The sequence below is a fragment of the Oncorhynchus clarkii genome, chromosome 7 (genome assembly GCF_045791955.1).
Source record: "Oncorhynchus clarkii lewisi isolate Uvic-CL-2024 chromosome 7, UVic_Ocla_1.0, whole genome shotgun sequence".
In the NCBI taxonomy this organism is placed as follows: Eukaryota; Metazoa; Chordata; class Actinopteri; order Salmoniformes; family Salmonidae; genus Oncorhynchus; species Oncorhynchus clarkii.
Window position 1 is genome coordinate 8803726 of NC_092153.1, and position 23537 is coordinate 8827262.

General features: G+C 41.5%; 1 protein-coding gene across 2 annotated transcripts in view; it reads right to left on the reverse strand.

Moving 5' to 3' along the window:
- The window catches only part of LOC139412849 (glypican 6a), a 601441-nt gene that overhangs the window by 40838 nt on the left and 537066 nt on the right, over positions 1-23537 (reverse strand). Inside the window, exons 5-7 of one of the 2 annotated variants that reach the window (XM_071159595.1) lie at positions 11222-11352; positions 4556-4705; positions 1118-1147 (exon numbers count right to left, since the gene is read on the reverse strand). In XM_071159595.1, coding sequence (XP_071015696.1) covers positions 1118-1147; positions 4556-4705; positions 11222-11352 — 311 coding nt within the window. The remainder of the gene's footprint in view (positions 1-1117; positions 1148-4555; positions 4706-11221; positions 11353-23537) is intronic. The other variant, XM_071159596.1, reaches the window with a different exon arrangement.

The following is a 23537-nucleotide window of genomic DNA, read 5'->3' on the forward strand; positions in this document are numbered from 1 at the left end:
CAGCATCAGACACTTCAGCTAAACTACAGCCTCCTGTAGCAGCATCAGACACTTCAGCTATACATCTAGACTACAGCCTCCTGTAGCAGCATCAGACACTTCAGCTAGACTACAGCCTCCTGTAGAAGCATCAGACACTTCAGCTATATAGCTAGACTACAGCCTCCTGTCGCAGCATCAGACACTACAGCTAGACTACAGCCTCCTGTAGCAGCATCAGACACTTCAGCTAGACTACAGCCTCCTGTAGCGGCATCAGACACTTCAGCTAGACTACAGCCTCCTGTAGAAGCATCAGACACTTCAGCTATATAGCTAGACTACAGCCTCCTGTCGCAGCATCAGACACTACAGCTAGACTACAGCCTCCTGTAGCAGCATCATACACTTCAGCTAGACTACAGCCTCCTGTAGCGGCATCAGACACTTCAGCTAGACTACAGCCTCCTGTAGCGGCATCAGACACTTCAGCTAGACTACAGCCTCTTGTAGCGGGATCAGACACTTCAGCTAGACTACAGCCTTCTGTAGCAGCATCAGACACTTCAGCTAGACTACAGCCTCCTGTAGCAGCATCAGACACTACAGCTAGACTACAGTCTCCTGTAGCGGCATCAGTCACTTCAGCTAGACTACAACCTCCCGTAGCAGCATCAGAAACTACATCTAGACTACAGCCTCCTGTAGCAGCATCAGACACTACAGCTATACATCTAGACTACAGCCTCCTGTAGCAGCATCAGACACTACAGCTATACATCTAGACTACAGCCTCCTGTAGCAGAATCAGACACTACAGCTATACATCTAGACTACAGCCTCCTGTAGCAGCATCAGACACTACAGCTATACATCTAGACTACAGCCTCCTGTAGCAGCATCAGACACTTCAGCTAGACTACAGCCTCCTGTAGCCACATCAGACACTTCAGCTATACATCTAGACTACAGCCTCCTGTAGCAGAAACAGACACTACATCTAGACTACAGCCTCCTGTAGCAGCATCAGACATGACAGATACCTCTCTGAGAGTAATGTTGACAAGTAGGAAGAGGACAGGACAGATCCACAAGACAGATGAGATGAGGTAAGAGGCGGATTGGAAGGAAGGCTTACGCTGTGTTGCATTGTCCTCCACACTGTCCTCTGGGAGCAGCAGAGAAACAGAGAAGAGAGGGATTTAATAGAAAGGCAGATGAGAGAGAGACACAGAGAGAGAAATAAAACCTATACAATGCAAGGAAGGCTATGAATACATGCATTCGTCTGGAAACCAATAGCAACCATAGAACGTGATAAACAGTTCTGGCAAGATATTCAATTCCCCTGCCTCCTCTCTCTTTGGGAGTCTAAGCACCTCTCAACTAATGTTATTACACCTGCCTCAATCATTATGTATTATAACACATTATATTAAAATTATCTTTCCAATCTACATCTTCTCTAAGACAATGTCCTGGTGTTATCATCCTGGAGGAGTAATGTACTATCCTGGAGGGGTAATGTACCATCCTGGAGGGGTAATGTATCATCCTGGAGGGAAATGTAACATCCCGGAGGGGTAATGTACCATCCCGGAGGGGTAATGTACCATCCCGGAGGGTTAATGTAACATCCCGGAGGGGTAATGTAACATCCTGGGGGGGTAATGTACCATCCTGGAGGGGTAATGTAACATCCTGTAGGGGTAATGTATCATCCTGGAGGGGTAATGTATCATCCCGGAGGGATAATGTACCATCCCGGAGGGGTAGTGTAACATCCCGGAGGGATAATGTACCATCCCGGAGGGTTAATGTAACATCCCGGAGGGGTAATGTAACATCCTGGGGGGGTAATGTATCATCCTGTAGGGGTAATGTATCATCCTGGAGGGGTAATGTATCATCCCGGAGGGATAATGTACCATCCCGGAGGGATAATGTACCATCCCGGAGGGTTAATGTAACATCCCGGAGGGGTAATGTAACATCCTGGGGGGGTAATGTACCATCCTGGAGGGGTAATGTAACATCCTGTAGGGGTAATGTATCATCCTGGAGGGGTAATGTATCATCCCGGAGGGATAATGTATCATCCCGGAGGGGTAGTGTATGGATTTTTCAAGAATTGCTTAAAAGAAAAGTGGGTGTTGAAAATAGGTGTGTAAATATGTATTGACATGCATATGTTGTTTCCTTGAGCTCTTTGTTCCCATAAAACCCTCCATGATGTGACCACCAGGTCTTTGTTCCCATAAAACCCTCCATGATGTGACCACCAGCTCTTTGTTCCCATAAAACCCTCCATGGTGTGACCACCAGCTCTTTGTTCCCATAAAACCCTCCATGATGTGACCACCAGCTCTTTGTTCCCATAAAACCCTCCATGGTGTGACCACCAGCTCTTTGTTCCCAGAAAACCCTCCAGGGTGTGACCACCAGCTCTTTGTTCCCATAAAACTTTCAGGGTGTGAGCACCAGCTCTTTGTTCCCATTAAACCCTCCATGATGTTACCACCAGCTCTTTGTTCCTATAAAACCCTCCATGGTGTGACCACCAGCTCTTTGTTCCTAGAAAACCCTCCATGGTGTGACCACCAGCTCTTTGTTCCCATAAAACCCTCCAGGGTGTGACCACCAGCTCTTTGTTCCCATAAAACCAACCAGGGTGTGACCGCCAGCTCTTTGTTCCCATAAAACCCTCCAGGGTGTGACCACCAGCTCTTTGTTCCCATAAAACCCTCCAGGGTGTGACCACCAGCTCTTTGTTCCCATAAAACCATCCAGGGTGTGACCACCAGCTCTTTGTTCCTATAAAACCCTCCATGATGTGACCACCAGCTCTTTGTTCCCATAAAACCCTTTGGGATGTGACCACCAGCTCTTTTTTCCCATACAACCCTCCGTGATGTGACCACCAGCTCTTTGTTCCCATAAAACCCTCCATGGTGTGACCACCAGGTCTTTGTTCCCATAAAACCCTCCATGGTGTGACCACCAGGTCTTTGTTCCCATAAAACCCTCCATGATTTGACCACCAGCTCTTTGTTCCCAGAAAACCCTCCAGGGTTTGACCATCAAGGTAACAGTAGAGTGAGAGAGCGCTTGAGAGGAGAGAGCACACTTATCCCTGCACACTTCACTCTCCCCTGGGGAGATGACAGGATGGTGGGAGACCGAGGCTGTGTATGAGTCAACACAGAGCCATGACCTGAACATGGAACTGAGGATTCAACTGAGAGGAGGGGCTGGGGTCCAAATGGAGCCCCATTCCCTTTATTCTGCACTACTTTTGACCGGGACCATCAAAACTAGTGCACTATATAGGGAATAGGGTGCCATTTTGGACTCAGAGAAGGACTCATAACATAAAAGTGATTTAATCTCAAACTATCTCTCTGCTGGTTCTCTCAGTAGACAGTATGATTTCACACTTCCAGAGACTTCTATAACGTTGGTCTGATATAGAAGATTCTGGTCTCTTGTCTACATCTGAGACTAGAGTGGTTCTCTCCCTGCCACCCTTCCTTCTCTATCCCCTAACCACAGATCTAGGATCAGATTATCCTACCCCCAACCCTAGATATCTGATACAGAAATGTCTAGAGTAGAGTATCCCTTCACTGTCCTCCTCCCTGTCCTCCTCTCTTACCAGTCTGTCCTTCTCCCTGCCTTCCTCCTTGTCCTCCTCTCTTACCAGTCTGTCCTTCTCCCTGTCCTCCTCTCTTACCAGTCTGTCCTTCTCCCTTACCAGTTTGTCCTTCTCCCTGTCCTCTTCTCTTACCAGTCTGTCCTTCTCCCTGTCCTCCTCTCTTACCAGTCTGTCCTTCTCCCTTACCAGTCTCTCCTTCTCCCTCTCCTCCTCTCTTACCAGTCTGTCCTTCTCCCTTACCAGTCTGTCCTTCTCCCTGTCCTCCTCTCTTACCAGTCTGTCCTTCTCCCTGCCCTCCTCTCTTACCAGTCTGTCCTTCTCCCTGCCTTCCTCCCTGTCCTCCTCTCTTACCAGTCTGTCCTTCTCCCTGCCCTCCTCTCTTACCAGTCTGTCCTTCTCCCTGCCTTCCTCCCTGTCCTCCTCTCTTACCAGTCTGTCCTTCTCCCTGCCCTCCTCTCTTACCAGTCTGTCCTCCTCTCTTACCAGTCTGTCCTCCTATCTTACCAGTCTGTACTCCTCTCTTACCAGTCTGTCCTCCTCCCTGGCCTCATCTCTTACCAGTCTGTCCTCCCACCTGTCCTCCTCTCTTACCCGTCTGTCCTCCTCCCTGTCCTCCTATCCCACCAGTCTGTCCTCCTCCCTGGCCTCATCTCTGACCAGTCTGTCCTCCTCACTGTCCTCATCTCTTACCAGTCTGTCCTCCTCCCTGTCCTCCTATCCAACCAGTCTGTCCTCCTTCCTGTCCTCCTCTCTTACCAGTCTGTCCTCCTCCCTGTCCTCCTATCTTACCAGTCTGTCCTTCTCCCTATCCTCCTCTCTTACCAGTCTGTCCTCTTCCCTGTCCTCATCTCTTACCAGTCTGTCCTTATCCCTGTCATCCTCTCTTACCAGTCTGTCCTCCTCCCTGTCCTCATCTCTTACCAGTCTGTCCAGGCTGGTGCCAGCGGCCGTGGTGGGTCTCTCCTCTGGGCTGTAGGGTCTGAATCGGGCGTTGAAGACATCAGAGATCCCCCTGGCTGATCTGCTGCTGCCCATCCCAGACGGCTTGGGCTGACCACACCCCTGGAACACCTGAAAGACCACATAGAGACACACCCTGTTAACTTACTGTGGAGAAAACAAACCTACTTTACAATCCGCCAGGTAGGACAGGGATACCACAGATGTGCATTAGTCATATCGAGGAGTCTTGTTATCTAAAAGGGATTACTACAATGGCAACCTCAACTCGTCAAATATCAACCGATTTGACAATAATAGCCCAGCACCATTCAGTAGACCTACAGCCCAGAACCATTCAGTAGACCTACAGCGCCATTCAGTAGACCTACAGCCCCATTCAGTAGACCTACAGCCCAGCGCCATTCAGTAGACCTACAGCCCCATTCAGTAGACCTACAGCCCAGCACCATTCAGTAGACCTACAGCCCAGCACCATTCAGTAGACCTACAGCCCAGCACCATTCAGTAGACCTACAGCCCAGCGCCATTCAGTAGACCTACAGCCCAGCACCATTCAGTAGACCTACAGCCCAGCACCATTCAGTAGACCTACAGCACCATTCAGTAGACCTACAGCACAGCACCATTCAGTAGACCTACAGCCCAGCACCATTCAGTAGACCTACAGCACCATTCAGTAGACCTACAGCACCATTCAGTAGACTTACAGCACAGCACCATTCAGTAGACCTACAGCCCGGCACCATTCAGTAGACCTACAGCACCATTCAGTAGACCTACAGCACAGCACCATTCAGTAGACCTACAGCCCAGCGCCATTCAGTAGACCTACAGCCCAGCACCATTCAGTAGACCTACAGCACCATTCAGTAGACCTACAGCCCCATTCAGTAGACCTACAGACCCATTCAGTAGACCTACAGCCCCATTCAGTAGACCTACAGACCCATTCAGTAGACCTACAGCCCAGCACCATTCAGTAGACCTACAGCCCAGCACCATTCAGTAGACCTACATACAGCCCCATTCAGTAGACCTACAGCCCCATTCAGTAGACCTACAGCCCCATTCAGTAGACCTACAGACCCATTCAGTAGACCTACAGCTCCATTCAGTAGACCTACAGACCCATTCAGTAGACCTACAGCCCAGCACCATTCAGTAGACCTACAGCCCAGCACCATTCAGTAGACCTACAGCCCCATTCAGTAGACCTACAGCCCCATTCAGTAGACCTACAGCCCCATTCAGTAGACCTACAGCCCAGCACCATTCAGTAGACCTACAGCCCCATTCAGTAGACCTACAGCCCAGCACCATTCAGTAGACCTACAGACCCATTCAGTAGACCTACAGCCCAGCACCATTCAGTAGACCTACAGCCCAGCACCCTTCAGTAGACCTACAGCCCCATTCAGTAGACCTACAGCCCCATTCAGTCGACCTACAGCCCCATTCAGTAGACCTACAGCCCAGCACCATTCAGTAGACCTACAGCCCCATTCAGTAGACCTACAGCCCAGCACCATTCAGTAGACCTACAGCCCAGCGCCATTCAGTAGACCTACAGCCAAGCGCCATTCAGTAGACCTACAGCCCAGCACCATTCAGTAGACCTACAGCCCAGCACCATTCAATAGACCTACAGCCAAGCGCCATTCAGTAGACCTACAGCCCCATTCAGTAGACCTACAGACCCATTCAGTAGACCTACAGACCCATTCAGTAGACCTACAGCGCCATTCAGTAGACCTACAGAACCATTCAGTAGACCTACAGCCCAGCACCGTTCAGTAGACCTACAGCCCAGCACCATTCAGTAGACCTACAGCCCAGCACCATTCAGTAGACCTACAGCCCAGCACCATTCAGTAGACCTACAGCCCAGCACCATTCAGGAGACCTACAGCCCATCACCATTCAGTAGACCTACAGCCCAGCACCATTCAGTAGACCTACAGCCCAGCACCATTCAGTAAACCTACATCCCAGCACCGTTCAGTAGATCTACAGCGCCATTCAGTAGACCTACAGAACCATTCAGTAGAGCTACAGCCCAGCACCATTCAGTAGACCTACAGCCCAGCACCATTCAGTAGACCTACAGCGCCATTCAGTAGACCTACAGCCCAGCGCCATTCAGTAGACCTACAGCGCAGCACCATTCAGGAGACCAACAGCCCAGCACCGTTCAGTAGACCTACAGCCCAGCACCATTCAGTAGACCTACAGCCCAGCACCATTCAGTAGACCTACAGCCCAGCACCATTCAGTAGACCTACAGCCCAGCGCCATTCAGTAGACCTACAGCCCAGCGCCATTCAGTAGACCTACAGCCCAGCGCCATTCAGTAGACCTACAGCCCAGCACCATTCAGTAGACCTACAGCCCAGCACCATTCAGTAGACCTACAGCACCATTCAGCAGACCTACAGCTCAGCACCATTCAGTAGACCTACAGCCCAGAGCCATTCAGTAGACCTACAGCCCAGCACCTTTCAGTAGACCTACAGCCCAGCACCGTTTAGTAGACCTACAGCCCAGCATGGGGTAGGAAGGATCAAGGAAGGAGGGGAGGAGGGGGAGGAAGGAACGGAGGAAGGGGGAGGAAGAAACAGGGGGAGAGGGGAGAGGAAGGAACGGGGGAAGAAGGAATGGGGGAGAAAGGAACGGGGGAGGAGAGGGGAGGAAGGAGCAGGGGAGGAGAGGGGAGGAAGGGACGGGCAGAGACATCTATCTCCTCAGAAACATGGGTCTGTTCTTGGAACAGCTTGACTCTCAGTCATGTCGTGATTCATACTACACTGTAATTTGTGGTTTGGCCTCGTTCAGCAGCATGGGGGTTTGAAAACCATTTCCCAATACAGGATTACATTTGAGAGAAATGTTACGAAATCATTAGGACTTTCTGAAACTCCATCATGTTGACCGTGGACTTAACTCACCCTGTCTGACTTAAATGGTATCCATTCTAGACACAAGGCCAACAGACACCAGGGTGTCAGCTGTTCTGAAGAGTCTGAACTTCTTGAACAGAACCTTACTGAATGTAAAGAGGTTCTGTTATGGAGTTCTAAATTCCAAGGCAGATAATGTTGAGTTTTACAGTCAAGTCCTGACAGTTAAAATATTTGTCCAGAATGGGCCTGATCAACAACAACAACAAAACATAGCTAGTATTTACAAACAGAGAGTTTGTCAACAAAGAGAACATTTTAAAAGTTATAATTACTCTGATGAATTGATCAACTTGCATCGTCAGGATAACAGCATTCTATATGGTAAATAATATGAAGCACTAATTAAACATGAACAGGTCGGAAACAGAGCCCTGTGGAACACCTGAGCTGTGTTTCAACACTCATACTAACCACACTAACCGCACTATTAGTGACGTGCATTGAGTATATAGTAGCTCATTGGTCATAGTGTGGACAGAAATCAGATCCAGAATCAAATCAAATTGTATTAGTCACATGTGCTGAATACAAAAGGTGTAGTAGACCTCACAGTGAAATGCTGAATACAACAGGTGTAGTAGACCTTACAGTGAAATGCTGAATACAACAGGTGTAGTAGACCTTACAGTGAAATGCTGAATACAACAGGTGTAGTAGACCTCACAGTGAAATGCTGAATACAACAGGTGTAGTAGACCTTACAGTGAAATGCTGAATACAACAGGTGTAGTAGACCTTACAGTGAAATGCTGAATACAACAGGTGTAGTAGACCTCACAGTGAAATGCTTAATACAACAGGTGTAGTAGACCTCACAGTGAAATGCTGAATACAACAGGTGTAGTAGACCTCACAGTGAAATGCTGAATACAACAGGTGTAGTAGACCTCACAGTGAAATGCTGAATACAACAGGTGTAGTAGACCTCACAGTGAAATGCTGAATACAACAGGTGTAGTAGACCTCACAGTGAAATGCTGAATACAACAGGTGTAGTAGACCTCACAGTGAAATGCTGAATACAACAGGTGTAGTAGACCTCACAGTGAAATGCTGAATACAACAGGTGTAGTAGACCTTACAGTGAAATGCTGAATACAACAGGTGTAGGTAGAGCTCACAGTTAAATGCTGAATACAACAGGTGTAGTAGACCTCACAGTGAAATGCTGAATACAACAGGTGTAGTAGACCTTACAGTGAAATGCTGAATACAACAGGTGTAGTAGACCTTACAGTGAAATGCTGAATACAACAGGTGTAGTAGACCTCACAGTGAAATGCTGAATACAACAGGTGTAGTAGACCTCACAGTGAAATGCTGAATACAACAGGTGTAGTAGACCTCACAGTGAAATGCTGAATACAACAGGTGTAGTAGACCTCACAGTGAAATGCTGAATACAACAGGTGGAGTAGACCTCACAGTGAAATGCTGAATACAACAGGTGTAGTAGACCTCACAGTGAAATGCTGAATACAACAGGTGTAGTAGACCTCACAGTGAAATGCTGAATACAACAGGTGTAGTAGACCTCACAGTGAAATGCTGAATACAACAGGTGTAGTAGACCTTACAGTGAAATGCTGAATACAACAGGTGTAGTAGACCTCACAGTGAAATGCTGAATACAACAGGTGTAGTAGACCTTACAGTGAAATGCTGAATACAACAGGTGTAGTAGACCTCACAGTGAAATGCTTAATACAACAGGTGTAGTAGACCTTACAGTGAAATGCTGAATACAACAGGTGTAGTAGACCTCACAGTGAAATGCTGAATACAACAGGTGTAGTAGACCTCACAGTGAAATGCTGAATACAACAGGTGTAGTAGACCTCACAGTGAAATGCTGAATACAACAGGTGTAGTAGACCTCACAGTGAAATGCTGAATACAACAGGTGTAGTAGACCTCACAGTGAAATGCTGAATACAACAGGTGTAGTAGACCTCACAGTGAAATGCTGAATACAACAGGTGTAGTAGACCTTACAGTGAAATGCTGAATACAACAGGTGTAGGTAGAGCTCACAGTTAAATGCTGAATACAACAGGTGTAGTAGACCTTACAGTGAAATGCTGAATACAACAGGTGTAGGTAGACCTTACAGTGAAATGCTGAATACAACAGGTGTAGTAGACCTCACAGTGAAATGCTGAATACAACAGGTGTAGTAGACCTCACAGTGAAATGCTGAATACAACAGGTGTAGTAGACATTACAGTGAAATGCTAAATACAACAGGTGTAGTAGACCTGACAGTGAAATGCTGAATACAACAGGTGTAGTAGACCTCACAGTGAAATGCTGAATACAACAGGTGTAGTAGACCTCACAGTGAAATGCTGAATACAACAGGTGTAGTAGACCTCACAGTGAAAAGCTGAATACAACAGGTGTAGTAGACCTCACAGTGAAATGCTGAATACAACAGGTGTAGTAGACCTCACAGTGAAATGCTGAATACAACAGGTGTAGTAGACCTCACAGTGAAATGCTGAATACAACAGGTGTAGTAGACCTCACAGTGAAATGCTGAATACAACAGGTGTAGTAGACCTCACAGTGAAATGCTTACTTACGAGCCCTGAACCAACAATGCAGTTTAAATAAATATGGATATGAATAAGAGATAATAGTAACACGTAATTAAATAGCAGCAGTCAAAAAAGCGTCATTAAATGGTTTCCCAGCAGCATAGTTACAGTCAGCAACGCTCTGGATAACATGAAAACAGCCTAACCAGCTCTGCCAGGGCGAGTAGAATGGGCAGAGTGAGGTGTTCTTTCATTTGTGTCTGGAAGTAGCTAGCCAACGTTAGCCAGTTAGCTTCCGTGCATGATTGCCGTTGAACGCTCGGATTAACTCTACTCCTCGGCCATAGCGTCCAGAATGGCTCTGAGAGCGAAATGCTCTGAATTTACAGAAAGACAATCTGACAATGCTGTTGTCTTTACCTTAGCTGAAACTGTCATGTTGTTGTCTTTACCTTAGCTGAAACTGTCATGTTGTTGTCTTTACCTTAGCTGAAACTGTCAGGTTGTTGTCTTTACCTTAGCTGAAACTGTCAGGTTGTTGTCTTTACCTTAGCTGAAACTGTCATGTTGTTGTCTTTACCCTAGCTGAAACTGTCATGCTGTTGTCTTTATCTTAGCTGAAACTCTCATGGTGTTGTCTTTACATTAGCTGAAACTGTCATGCTGTTGTCTTTACCTTAGCTGAAACTGTCAGGTTGTTGTCTTTACCTTAGCTGAAACTGTCGGGTTGTTGTCTTTACCTTAGCTGAAACTGTCATGTTGTTGTCTTTACCCTAGCTGAAACTGTCATGCTGTTGTCTTTACCTTAGCTGAAACTGTCATGTTGTTGTCTTTACCTTAGCTGAAAATGTCAGGTTGTTGTCTTTACCTTAGCTGAAACTGTCAGGTTGTTGTCTTTACCTTAGCTGAAACTGTCAGGTTGTTGTCTTTACCTTAGCTGAAACTGTCATGTTGTTGTCTTTACCCTAGCTGAAACTGTCAGGTTGTTGTCTTTACCTTAGCTGAAAATGTCATGCTGTTGTTTTTACCTTAGCTGAAACTGTCATGTTGTTGTCTTTACCCTAGCTGAAACTGTCATGCTCTTGGCTTTACCTTAGCTGAAACTGTCAGGTTGTTGTCTTTACCTTAGCTGAAACTATCATGCTGTTGTCTTGCATGGTCATGATTGCTTCAGAGATCTTCACATCTATGGGTTCCATGATGGCTTCGATGTTGAAGGGTCCCTCCAGCCGGTCAGCTACCAGCAACATGGCATCTGTAACAACACACACACACACACAGAGGTGACATTAGATCTGACAGCGTACACACACACACAAACACACACACACACACACACACACACACACACACACACACACACACACACACACACACACACACACACAGATCTTCTCGAGGGACTTTGAACTCAGTAAGGGCATAGAGAACATCAAAGAGTAATTGTTAATTCAACAGCCTCCTAATTAACACGAACAAAAAAAAAACGAATTGTGAATTAGTCTTCAGTAAAACAGCTGAGAAAACAGTTCTGATATCTGTGGAACAGATACTCTGTATAATTGTAATGACATGAAGATAACAAACAAGCTGTTATTAATTATGAAGACATGAAGATAACAAACAAGCTGTTATTAATTATGAAGACATGAAGATAACAAACAAGCTGTTATTAATTATGAAGACATGAAGATAACAAACAAGCTGTTATTAATTGTGAGGACATGAAGATAACAAACAAGCTGTTATTAATTATGAAGACATGAAGATAACAAACAAGCTGTTATTAATTATGAAGACATGAAGATAACAAACAAGCTGTTATTAATTATGAAGACATGAAGATAACAAACAAGCTGTTATTAATTATGAAGACATGAAGATAACAAACAAGCTGTTATTAATTGTGAGGACATGAAGATAACAAACAAGCTGTTATTAATTATGAAGACATGAAGATAACAAACAAGCTGTTATTAATTATGAAGACATTAAGATAACAAACAAGCTGTTATTAATTGTGAAGACATGAAGATAACAAACAAGCTGTTATTAATTGTGAAGATAATAAACAAGCTGTTATTAATTATGAAGATAACAAACAAGCTGTTATTAATTGTGAAGACGTGAAGATAACAAACAAGCTGTTATTAATTGTGAGGACATGAAGATAACAAACAAGCTGTTATTAATTGTGAGGACATGAAGATAACAAACAAGCTGTTATTAATTGTGAGGACATGAAGATAACAAACAAGCTGTTATTAATTGTGAGGACATGAAGATAACAAACAAGCTGTTATTAATTGTAATGACATGAAGATAACAAACAAGCTGTTATTAATTATGAAGACATGAAGATAACAAACAAGCTGGTATTAATTATGAAGACATGAAGATAACAAACAAGCTGTTATTAATTGTAATGACATGAAGATAACTAACAAGCTGTTATTAATTGTGAAGACATGAAGATAACAAACAAGCTGTTATTAATTGTGAGGACATGAAGATAACAAACAAGCTGTTATTAATTGTGAAGACATGAAGATAACAAACAAGCTGTTATTAATTGTGAGGACATGAAGATAACAAACAAGCTGTTATTAATTGTGAAGACGTGAAGATAACAAACAAGCTGTTATTAATTGTGAAGACGTGAAGATAACAAACCAGATGTTATTAATTGTGAAGACATGAAGATAACAAACAAGCTGGTATTAATTGTGATCAGTTAAAAGCTGCATTTCATTGTCTATCTGTGTTTGCCAAGAGTTCCTGATTCCTCTCCGGCATCTAGGTCATCAGGCTGCTGATTATCCCCCAACACCTGTCACCATCGTCTCGCGCACCTGCGCCTCATGACACTCACCTGGACTCCATCACCTCCTTGATTATCTTCCCCATGTATCTGTCACTCCCCTCGGTTCTTTCCTCAGGTGATAATTGACTCTGTTTTCATGTCGGCGCGTCGTGTTTGTGGTTTGTCTTTATTGTTGTGTTTACTTATTAAAACACTCCCGGTACCCTCGTTACACCGTCTCTCATCTCCAATTCATTACATGTCTTGGTTGTAGACAGCTGCACCAGTCCATATTAATCTGGTCCTATGGAGACACCAACACATCCAGTCTAGTTTATCACCAGTCCATATTAATCTGGTCCTATGGAGACACCAACACATCCAGTCTAGTTTATCACCAGTCCATATTAATCTGGTCCTATGGAGACACCAACACATCCAGTCTAGTGTATCACCAGTCCATATTAATCTGGTCCTATGGAGACACCAACACATCCAGTCTAGTTTATCACCAGTCCATATTAATCTGGTCCTATGGAGACACCAACACATCCAGTCTAGTGTATCACCAGTCCATATTAATCTGGTCCTATGGAGACACCAACACATCCAGTCTAGTTTATCACCAGTCCATATTAATCTGGTCCTATGGAGACACCAACACATCCAGTCTAGTTTATCACCAGTCCATATTAATCTGGTCCTATGGAGACAGCAACACATCCAGTCTAGTTTATCACCAGTCCATATTAATCTGGTCCTATGGAGACACCAACACATCCAGTCTAGTGTATCACCAGTCCATATTAATCTGGTCCTATGGAGACACCAACACATCCAGTCTAGTTTATCACCAGTCCATATTAATCTGGTCCTATGGAGACACCAACACATCCAGTCTAGTTTATCACCAGTCCATATTAATCTGGTCCTATGGAGACAGCAACACATCCAGTCTAGTTTATCACCAGTCCATATTAATCTGGTCCTATGGAGACACCAACACATCCAGTCTAGTTTATCACCAGTCCATATTAATCTGGTCCTATGGAGACACCAACACATCCAGTCTAGTTTATCACCAGTCCATATTAATCTGGTCCTATGGAGACACCAACACATCCAGTCTAGTTTATCACCAGTCCATATTAATCTGGTCCTATGGAGACACCAACACATCCAGTCTAGTTTATCACCAGTCCATATTAATCTGGTCCTATGGAGACACCAACACATCCAGTCTAGTGTATCACCAGTCCATATTAATCTGGTCCTATGGAGACACCAACACATCCAGTCTAGTTTATCACCAGTCCATATTAATCTGGTCCTATGGAGACACCAACACATCCAGTCTAGTTTATCACCAGTCCATATTAATCTGGTCCTATGGAGACACCAACACATCCAGTCTAGTGTATCACCAGTCCATATTAATCTGGTCCTATGGAGACACCAACACATCCAGTCTAGTGTATCACCAGTCCATATTAATCTGGTCCTATGGAGACAGCAACACATCCAGTCTAGTTTATCACCAGTCCATATTAATCTGGTCCTATGGAGACACCAACACATCCAGTCTAGTTTATCACCAGTCCATATTAATCTGGTCCTATGGAGACACCAACACATCCAGTCTAGTGTATCACCAGTCCATATTAATCTGGTCCTATGGAGACACCAACACATCCAGTCTAGTTTATCACCAGTCCATATTAATCTGGTCCTATGGAGACACCAACACATCCAGTCTAGTTTATCACCAGTCCATATTAATCTGGTCCTATGGAGACACCAACACATCCAGTCTAGTTTATCACCAGTCCATATTAATCTGGTCCTATGGAGACACCAACACATCCAGTCTAGTTTATCACCAGTCCATATTAATCTGGTCCTATGGAGACACCAACACATCCAGTCTAGTTTATCACCAGTCCATATTAATCTGGTCCTATGGAGACAGCAACACATCCAGTCTAGTTTATCACCAGTCCATATTAATCTGGTCCTATGGAGACACCAACACATCCAGTCTAGTTTATCACCAGTCCATATTAATCTGGTCCTATGGAGACACCAACACATCCAGTCTAGTGTATCACCAGTCCATATTAATCTGGTCCTATGGAGACACCAACACATCCAGTCTAGTTTATCACCAGTCCATATTAATCTGGTCCTATGGAGACACCAACACATCCAGTCTAGTTTATCACCAGTCCATATTAATCTGGTCCTATGGAGACACCAACACATCCAGTCTAGTTTATCACCAGTCCATATTAATCTGGTCCTATGGAGACACCAACACATCCAGTCTAGTTTATCACCAGCCCATATTAATCTGGTCCTATGGAGACACCAACACATCCAGTCTAGTGTATCACCAGTCCATATTAATCTGGTCCTATGGAGACACCAACACATCCAGTCTAGTTTATCACCAGTCCATATTAATCTGGTCCTATGGAGACACCAACACATCCAGTCTAGTTTATCACCAGTCCATATTAATCTGGTCCTATGGAGACACCAACACATCCAGTCTAGTTTATCACCAGTCCATATTAATCTGGTCCTATGGAGACACCAACACATCCAGTCTAGTTTATCACCAGTCCATTATAATCTGGTCCTATGGAGACACCAACACATCCAGTCTAGTTTATCACCAGTCCATATTAATCTGGTCCTATGGAGACACCAACACATCCAGTCTAGTTTATCACCAGTCCATATTAATCTGGTCCTATGGAGACACCAACACATCCAGTCTAGTTTATCACCAGTCCATATTAATCTGGTCCTATGGAGACACCAACACATCCAGTCTAGTTTATCACCAGTCCATATTAATCTGGTCCTATGGAGACACCAACACATCCAGCCTAGTTTATCACCAGTCCATATTAATCTGGTCCTATGGGTGGTGGAGACACCAACACATCCAGTCTAGTTTATCACCAGTCCATATTAATCTGGTCCTATGGAGACACCAACACATCCAGTCTAGTTTATCACCAGTCCATATTAATCTGGTCCTATGGAGACACCAACACATCCAGCCTAGTTTATCACCAGTCCATATTAATCTGGTCCTATGGGTGGTGGAGACACCAACACATCCAGTCTAGTTTATCACCAGTCCATATTAATCTGGTCCTATGGAGACACCAACACATCCAGTCTAGTTTATCACCAGTCCATATTAATCTGGTCCTATGGGTGATGGAGACACCAACACATCCAGTCTAGTTTATCACCAGTCCATATTAATCTGGTCCTATGGGTGATGGAGACACCAACACATCCAGTCTAGTGTCTATAGGGTAAATCACAGGTAAAGGTGAGTCCTGACACTGTGATAATGCATTAAGGCCCTGCCACGTAAACACAGCTGAAGTCACACTGCTCCGTCAACATCACAGCCTGTCTAAGAAACGAACGATGAATAGAGTTAAATACACCTCCACACTCTGTGATTCCTACACCTCTATACATGGTACTTCCTGTCAAACCATCTGTCTTAAATACACCTCTATGCATGGTACTTCCTGTCAAACCATCTGTCTGAAATAAATGGTTCACTATGATTCCTAAATCACTTGATGAGGTGGTCTTCCAAAACTACTGTTCTGAAACCTATATTCCTGTAGTGAGTCTGAGGAAGTGGGGAGGACTGTAACTGCAGGAAGTTCCAAAGGGCAGGAGGACAGGAAGAGTAGAGTACACCGCAGACAGGAAGCAGATTACTCTGTGTGAGGTCTGGACAGGAAGAGTACAGTACATCGCAGACAGGAAGCAGATTACTCTGTTTGAGGTCTGGACAGGAAGAGTACAGTACATTAGCGACAGGAAGCAGATGACTCTGTGTGAGGTTTGGCATGGATCAATACTGAAGATAGATGACTCTATTGTCCAGCTCTTTGTTTTCATTAAAACAACGTATAATTAATCTGTGTTCATATAAAACACATTGATCTAGCTTCATATAGAACCTATTACTGTGGAGGGGATGAACCTATCCACCTGCCGAGCTCTGCAAGAGAATAGGATGAAAATGTACTTCATCTTTTCATTAGACTCTTGTCTTGTCTCTCCTCCGCAAAATATCATAAAGCTTTACAGTGTCTGGACGATACGGGGGAGAGGGAGGGGAGAGCGAGACAGAGAGAGAGGGAGAGAGAGAGGGAGAGAGAGAGAGAGGGAGAGAGAGGGGGAGAGAGAGAGAGAGGGAGAGAGAGGGGGAGGGAGAGGGAGAGGGAGAGGGAGAGAGAGGAATAGAGGGAGGGAGGGAGGGAGGGAGGGAGGGAGGGAGGGAGGGAGGGAGGGAGGGAGGGAGGGAGGGAGACGGGAGACGGGAGACGGGAGAGAGAGGGAGAGAGAGAGAGAGGGAGAGAGAGAGAGAGAGAGAGAGAGAGGAATAGAGAGAGAGAGAGAGAGAGAGAGAGAGAGAGGGAGGGAGGGGGAGAGGGTTTGAGGGGAGAGAGTCAGAGAGAGAGAGAGACAGCGAGTGAGAGAGATAGAGGGAGAGCTGGAGAGAGACAGAGAGGGAGAGCGAGCGTCAGAGACAGAGAGCAAGTCCTTTCATTACTGTAGAGAGGAAACCAAAGCAAAGAACTGGGACCTGAGAGTCAATTAGGAGCAGAAATGAAAGACGTGTCAACAGAGCTGAGATGAGGACCCTCAGGGCAGATTCAGTAAGAACTGACCCGCGAGAGGAAAAACACAAAGGAATATCCCACAAAGACTGCAGGGTTGTTACCTCACAGATACAGTTACCACTTTTGTCTCACAAATACAATTACTACTGTTGTCTCAAAATACAGGGTTGTTTTGTTAAATTCTTTGTCATTTTAAGTTTAGAGATCCACAAATCAGTATGTCTAATTTACATGTTACCGTAGGGATGAATATTGGTTAGCCATGCCAATATACATTCCTGTCTGCTACATTAACTAATTCAGATGGTTGTTGCATGTCCCAGAATAACATCACATCCTGTTGAGCTCCGTGTCCAAGTCTTATGTTCCAGAATAAAAATATATATGAAATAAATATTAAATAATGGGTCGAGGACAGAGTCTTGTTGAACACCATAATTGACCTTGAACCTTTTCGCTAAAAAACACATGACCTTTTATCTAGTTCCACAAAATACAAATGAAACAAGTACACTATCCAGGAAACACAACCCACAACGCCATGACCTAGCCCAAGGTCAGCCCGTAATGAGGTGATACTACTGTAATTACAGTCGTCGCTCACCGATGTGCTTCGTCCGTTCTTCACCTTCCGTAAACAGTAAACAACGTTCAGAGCTCCGAGAAGGTAATTAATTGGAACATTAGAATGAGAGCAGGGGATTAACCTTTGAGGATAAACTAGTCAGCAACAACACCTTGCCACCCAAACTGAAGCAACGACACAGACAACATCACCTATATTTCACAGCATTTATGGTTTAAAGCTATAGAGTAGTATTACTGTAACTATAGAGTAGTATTACTGTAGATATAGAGTAGTATTACTGTAACTATAGAGTAGTATTACTGTAACTATAGAGTAGTATTACTGTAACTATAGAGTAGTATTACTGTAACTATAGAGTAGTATTACTGTAACTATAGAGTAGTATTACTGTAACTATAGAGTAGTATTACTGTAACTATAGAGTAGTATTACTGTAACTATAGAGTAGTGTTACTGTAGATATAGAGTAGTATTACTGTAGATATAGAGTAGTATTACTGTAGCTATAGAGCTATAGAGTAGTATTACTGTAACTATAGAGCTATAGAGTAGTATTACTGTAACTATATAGTAGTATTACTGTAACTATAGAGTAGTATTACTGTAGATATAGAGTAGTATTACTGTAACTATAGAGTAGTATTACTGTAGATATAGAGTAGTATTACTGTAGATATAGAGTAGTATTACTGTAACTATAGAGTAGTATTACTGTAGATATAGAGTATTGTTACTGTAGATATAGAGTAGTATTACTGTAGATATAGAGTAGTATTACTGTAGATATAGAGTAGTATTACTGTAACTATAGAGTAGTATTACTGTAGATATAGAGTATTGCTACTGTAGATATAGAGTAGTATTACTGTAGATATAGAGTAGTATTACTGTAGATATAGAGTAGTATTACTGTAGATATAGAGTAGTATTACTGTAGATATAGAGTAGTATTACTGTAGATATAGAGTATTGTTACTGTAGATATAGAGTAGTATTACTGTAGATATATAGTAGTATTACTGTAGATATAGAGTAGTATTACTGTAGATATAGAGTAGTATTACTGTAACTATAGAGTAGTATTACTGTAACTATAGAGTAGTGTTACTGTAGATATAGAGTAGTATTACTGTAACTATAGAGCTATAGAGTAGTATTACTGTAACTATAGAGCTATAGAGTAGTATTACTGTAACTATAGAGTAGTATTACTGTAACTATAGAGTAGTATTACTGTAACTATAGAGTAGTATTACTGTAACTATAGAGTAGTATTACTGTAGCTATAGAGTAGTATTACTGTAACTATAGAGTCGTATTACTGTAGCTATAGAATAGTATTACTGTAGATATAGAGTAGTATTACTGTAGCTATAGAGTAGTATTACTGTAACTATAGAGTCGTATTACTGTAGCTATAGAATAGTATTACTGTAGATATAGAGTAGTATTACTGTAACTATAGAGTAGTATTTCTGTAACTATAGAGCAGTATTACTGTAACTATAGAGTAGTATTTCTGTAACTATATAGTAGTATTACTGTAACTATAGAGTAGTATTACTGTAACGATAGAGTAGTATTACTGTAGAGCTATAGAGTAGTATTACTGTAACTATAGAGGGTAGTATTACTGTAGAGCTATAGAGTAGTATTACTGTAACTATAGAGTAGTATTACTGTAGATATAGAGTAGTATTACTGTAACTATAGAGTAGTATTTCTGTAACTATAGAGCAGTATTACTGTAACTATAGAGTAGTATTTCTGTAACTATATAGTAGTATTACTGTAACTATAGAGTAGTATTACTGTAGAGCTATAGAGTAGTATTACTGTAACTATAGAGTAGTATTACTGTAGAGCTATAGAGTAGTATTACTGTAACTATAGAGTAGTATTACTGTAGCTATAGAGTAGTATTACTGTAACTATAGAGTAGTATTACTGTAACTATAGAGTAGTGTTACTGTAGCTATAGAGTAGTATTACTGTAACTATAGAGTAGTATTACTGTAACTATAGAGTAGTATTACTGTATCTATAGAGTAGTATTACTGTAACTATAGAGTCGTATTACTGTAACTATAGAGTAGTATTACTGTAACTATAGAGTAGTATTACTGTAGCTATAGAGTAGTATTTCTGTAACTATAGAGTAGTATTACTGTAACTATAGAGTAGTATTACTGTAGATATAGAGTAGTATTACTGTAACTATAGAGTAGTGTTACTGTAACTATAGAGTAGTATTATTGTAGCTATAGAATAGTATTATTGTAGCTATAGAGCTATAGAGTAGTGTTACTGTAACTATATAGTAGTATTACTGTAACAATAGAGTAGTATTATTGTAGCTATAGAGCTATAGAGTAGTGTTACTGTAACTATAGAGTAGTATTACTGTAATTATATAGTAGTATTACTGTAACTATAGAGTAGTATTATTGTAGCTATAGAGCTATAGAGTAGTGTTACTGTAACTATAGAGTAGTATTACTGTAACTATAGAGTAGTGTTACTGTAACTATATAGTAGTATTACTGTAAATATAGAGTAATATTATTGTAGCTATAGAGCTATAGAGTAGTGTTACTGTAACTATAGAGTAGTATTACTGTAACTATAGAGTAGTATTACTGTAGAGCTATAGAGTAGTATTACTGTAACTATAGAGTAGTATTACTGTAGAGCTATATAGTAGTATTACTGTAACTATAGAGTAGTATTACTGTAGCTATAGAGTAGTATTACTGTAACTATAGAGTAGTATTACTGTAACTATAGAGTAGTGTTACTGTAGCTATAGAGTAGTGTTACTGTAGCCATAGAGTAGTGTTACTGTAACTATAGAGTAGTGCTAATGTAACTATAGAGTAGTGTTACTGTAGCTATAGAGTAGTATTACTGTAACTATAGAGTAGTGTTAATGTAACTATAGAGTAGTGTTACTGTAACTATAGAGTAGTATTACTGTAGCTATAGAGTAGTATTACTGTAACTGTAGAGTAGTATTACTGTAGCTATAGAGTAGTATTACTGTAGAGCTATAGAGTAGTATTACTGTAACTATAGAGTAGTATTACTGTAGCTATAGAGTAGTATTACTGTAGAGCTATAGAGTAGTATTACTGTAACTATAGAGTCGTATTACTGTAGAGCTATAGAGTAGTATTACTGTAACTATAGAGTAGTATTACTGTAACTATATAGTAGTATTACTGTAACTATAGAGTAGTGTTACTTTAACTATAGAGTAGCATTACTGTAACTATAGAGTAGTGTTACAGTAGCTATAGAGTAGTGTTACTGTAGCCATAGAGTAGTGTTACTGTAACTATAGAGTAGTGTTACTGTAACTATAGAGTAGTGTTACTGTAGATATATAGTATTATTAGTTTAGATATAGAGTAGTATTACTGTAACTATATAGTAGTATTATTGTAGCTATAGAATAGTATTATTGTAGCTATAGAGCTATAGAGTAGTGTTACTGTAACTATATAGTAGTATTACTGTAACTATAGAGTAGTATTATTGTAGCTATAGAGCTATAGAGTAGTGTTACTGTAACTATAGAGTAGTATTACTGTAACTATATAGTAGTATTACTGTAGCCATAGAGTAGTGTTACTGTAACTATAGAGTAGTGTTACTGTAACTATAGAGTAGTGTTACTGTAGCTATATAGTATTATTAGTTTAGATATAGAGTAGTATTACTGTAACTATATAGTAGTATTATTGTAGCTATAGAATAGTATTATTGTAGCTATAGAGCTATAGAGTAGTGTTACTGTAACTATATAGTAGTATTACTGTAACTATAGAGTAGTATTATTGTAGCTATAGAGCTATAGAGTAGTGTTACTGTAACTATAGAGTAGTATTACTGTAACTATATAGTAGTATTACTGTAACTATAGAGTAGTGTTACTGTAACTATAGAGTAGCATTACTGTAACTATAGAGTAGTGTTACAGTAGCTATAGAGTAGTGTTACTGTAGCCATAGAGTAGTGTTACTGTAACTATAGAGTAGTGTTAATGTAACTATAGAGTAGTGTTACTGTAGCTATAGAGTAGTATTACTGTAACTATAGAGTAGTGTTAATGTAACTATAGAGTAGTGTTACTGTAACTATAGAGTAGTATTACTGTAGCTATAGAGTAGTATTACTGTAACTGTAGAGTAGTATTACTGTAGCTATAGAGTAGTATTACTGTAGAGCTATAGAGTAGTATTACTGTAACTATAGAGTAGTATTACTGTAGCTATAGAGTAGTATTACTGTAGAGCTATAGAGTAGTATTACTGTAACTATAGAGTCGTATTACTGTAGAGCTATAGAGTAGTATTACTGTAACTATAGAGTAGTATTACTGTAGCTATAGAGTAGTATTACTGTAACTATAGAGTAGTATTACTGTAACTATAGAGTAGTGTTACTGTAGCTATAGAGTAGTATTACTGTAACTATAGAGTAGTATTACTGTAACTATAGAGTAGTATTACTGTAGCTATAGAGTAGTATTACTGTAACTATAGAGTCGTATTACTGTAACTATAGAGTAGTATTACTGTAGCTATAGAGTAGTATTTCTGTAACTATAGAGTCGTATTACTGTAGCTATAGAATAGTATTACTGTAGATATAGAGTAGTATTACTGTAACTATAGAGTAGTATTACTGTAGCTATAGAGTAGTATTACTGTAACTATAGAGTCGTATTACTGTAGCTATAGAATAGTATTACTGTAGAGCTTTAGAGTAGTATTACTGTAACTATAGAGTAGTATTACTGTAGCTATAGAGTAGTATTACTGTAACTATAGAGTCGTATTACTGTAACTATAGAGTAGTATTACTGTAACTATAGAGTAGTATTACTGTAGCTATAGAGTAGTATTACTGTAACTATAGAGTAACTATAGAGTCGTATTACTGTAGCTATAGAATAGTATTACTGTAGAGCTTTAGAGTAGTATTACTGTAACTATAGAGTAGTATTACTGTAGCTATAGAGTAGTATTACTGTAACTATAGAGTCGTATTACTGTAACTATAGAGTAGTATTACTGTAACTATAGAGTAGTATTACTGTAGCTATAGAGTAGTATTACTGTAACTATAGAGTAGTATTACTGTAGAGCTATAGAGTAGTATTACTGTAACTATAGAGTAGTATTACTGTAACTATAGAGTAGTATTACTGTAACTATAGAATAGTATTACTGTAGATATAGAGTAGTATTACTGTAACTATAGAGTAGTATTACTGTAGCTATAGAGTAGTATTACTGTAACTATAGAGTAGTATTACTGTAGAGCTATAGAGTAGTATTACTGTAACTATAGAGTAGTATTACTGTAACTAT